A 774-nucleotide genomic window follows, 5' to 3' on the forward strand; every position below is an offset into this window, starting at 1 on the left:
AACCAGGACTAAACCAGGTCTAAACCAGGACAAACCAGACTAAAAACGAAACCAGGTCTAAACCAGTCTAAAACCAGGTCTAAACCAGGACTAAACCAGGACGGAACCAGGACTAAACCAGGACTAAACCAGCACTGAACCAGAACTGAACCAGGACTAAAACAGGACTGTTGGGACAGGCCTTGAGGTGCACCCACATAGACTGTCGGGTGATCAGGACTGAGACCGGTTTAGTCCTGGTTTAGTCCTGGTTTAATTCTGTTTAAGGTTTAGTTCTGGTTTAAACAGGGAATAGTTTATGTGAAATGTGAAAAACTGAAAACTGAAAAAAAAAAAATCTTTATCTGTTTTTTTTTCCATTTTGGTTTTGGGTTTTTTTGTTTTTTGTTTTCTTATTTTGAAAAACTTTTCTCATCAGAACCACGTCGGGTTTTAAAAGTCTGGACGGTGTTCGTGTCGGTGGAGGAGCAGCTCGAGTCCGTGTCCGTCTCATCGGTCGTCGGGGGGCTGTTGCCGTGGAGACCGCGTCCCGTCGTCGGGGGGCTGTTGCCGTGGAGACCGCGTCCCGTCGTCGGGGGGCTGTTGCCGTGGAGACCGCCTCCCGTCGTCAGGGGCGATGACCATCATCTGGACGCTGTGGTTTCCGGGGAGACGGGACCCGGCGAGTTCAGGTCCGTCGGCCCCGAACGACCCGAGGGACACCGGGTCACAGGTCATCCCCCAACGAGAGAGAAGGAACTCCACAGACCAGTCCGAGCTGAGGAGGAGAGAGAG

At 51.4% G+C, this 774-nt stretch overlaps 1 protein-coding gene across 1 annotated transcript; it reads right to left on the reverse strand.

Moving 5' to 3' along the window:
- Positions 1-292: 292 nt before the first annotated feature.
- On the reverse strand, positions 293-753 carry LOC110170337 (uncharacterized). The gene has a single exon (XM_055152523.1). It carries the CDS (start codon positions 715-717, stop codon positions 490-492), a length of 228 nt encoding a protein of 75 aa, XP_055008498.1. The 5' UTR covers positions 718-753; the 3' UTR covers positions 293-489.
- Positions 754-774: the final 21 nt, after the last annotated feature.

This window comes from Boleophthalmus pectinirostris, unplaced genomic scaffold (assembly GCF_026225935.1).
Source record: "Boleophthalmus pectinirostris isolate CB_2022bp ecotype Guang Dong unplaced genomic scaffold, ASM2622593v1 HiC_scaffold_17, whole genome shotgun sequence".
NCBI lineage: Eukaryota > Metazoa > Chordata > Actinopteri > Gobiiformes > Gobiidae > Boleophthalmus > Boleophthalmus pectinirostris.

What these genes read in the sequence shown, in the direction of transcription:
- LOC110170337 (XM_055152523.1), bottom strand. Translation starts at nt 717, where the DNA reads ATGACCTGTGACCCGGTGTCCCTCGGGTCGTTCGGGGCCGACGGACCT.